Source organism: Thermobia domestica, chromosome 7, assembly GCF_964235325.1.
Source record: "Thermobia domestica chromosome 7, izTheDome1.hap1.1, whole genome shotgun sequence".
Lineage (NCBI taxonomy): Eukaryota > Metazoa > Arthropoda > Insecta > Zygentoma > Lepismatidae > Thermobia > Thermobia domestica.
Window position 1 is genome coordinate 67,908,976 of NC_137460.1, and position 1,234 is coordinate 67,910,209.

Below are 1,234 nucleotides of genomic sequence, written 5' to 3' on the forward strand. Positions count from 1 at the left end.
ACCAAGTTAGAGAGAGCAGAAAAGAGGCAGCTGAAAATAGGCGAAGATGACGAAGTACAGAAAGCTGCTGGCCACAAGAGAAAATGCAGTCTGTCACGACAATCAGGTACTGACCCTAAACAACGAGAAGTGAAATTTTTCTTTTGCGGAGAAACTGCTGGTCGTGCCCCTCTTCATGAAGGTGCGACATTCCAACTGGACTCGCGTGTCAGGTCGTGTGCAATGATTCTGGGCGATATGGACCTAGAGACGAAACTCAACGCTGGGAACATGATTGCACAAGATGCAAAGTACCACCGCAATTGTCTCGTGAATTTGTACAACCGCGTTCGGAAGATTAGGGAAATGTATCGTAAAAGATCAAATGATGAACAAGCAATAGAAGGGCTTGCCTTTGCACAACTTGTCGTATTTATTGAAGGAGTTTTAGCGGAAGGCGAAACGGCTCCGGTTTTCAAACTTGCAGACCTAGCCCAGTTGTATGTTTCGCGGATTTAACAAATATTAGGATTCAAGTATGAAGGCAGAGTGGACACGATCCGTCTTAAACAGATACAGCTTGCTTACTTTCCTAACATGTGTGTACAGCTTCAGGGGTGCGATGTCCTGCTTGCATTTAACGAAGACCTCGGCGATGCCTTGGCAAAGGCTTGTGAACTGGATACAGATACTGATGCTGTCCATCTGGCGCGCGCTGCGCAAATTTTGCGACGCCACATCTACGGAGATAACAATCTGTTCAACGAATTTTGTCCAGAATATCAACAGGATTCCGTGCCATCCATGTTGCTTGCCCTAGTCACTATGATCTTTGAAGGATCAAATATCAAAGACCTTAGAGAAAGCACTACACAAGCAGCACTGTCTATCAGCCAACTCCTCAAATTCAATTGTGTGAAGCACCGAAGATCCGACATAGGCAGTACGTCTCGACCAAGTACGGCACGCCCCCACGCAGGAGACACCACTTTCCATTTATATCGGACTCATGCTACACGCACACACTCGTAAAAGGGGTCTAGTCGACAAGCTGTCACACGTGGGAATTTCTATTTCTTAAGACCGAGTCCTGTCCGTCTCCGCACAGTGGGGTAACAGGGCCTGCCGCCTCTACCATCAGAAGCAAGTAGTCTGCCCTCCCAAGTTGAGAGGCAAAGTCTTCACCACAGGCGCAGTAGACAACATCGACCATAATCCAATTTCTACGACCTGAAAACAGTCATTTCATGGGACT

At 47.2% G+C, this 1,234-nt stretch overlaps 1 protein-coding gene across 1 annotated transcript; it reads left to right on the top strand.

The window, feature by feature from the left end:
- The first annotated feature begins 576 nt into the window (after nucleotides 1-576).
- On the top strand, nucleotides 577-1,011 carry LOC145689211 (uncharacterized). The gene has a single exon (XM_081763347.1). The coding sequence runs from the start codon at nucleotides 577-579 to the stop codon at nucleotides 1,009-1,011; it is 435 nt and encodes a 144-aa protein (XP_081619473.1).
- Nucleotides 1,012-1,234: the final 223 nt, after the last annotated feature.

Bases quoted from the DNA above. Each gene is read 5' to 3' on its own strand.
- LOC145689211 (XM_081763347.1), top strand. From the start codon at position 577: ATGTGTGTACAGCTTCAGGGGTGCGATGTCCTGCTTGCATTTAACGAA.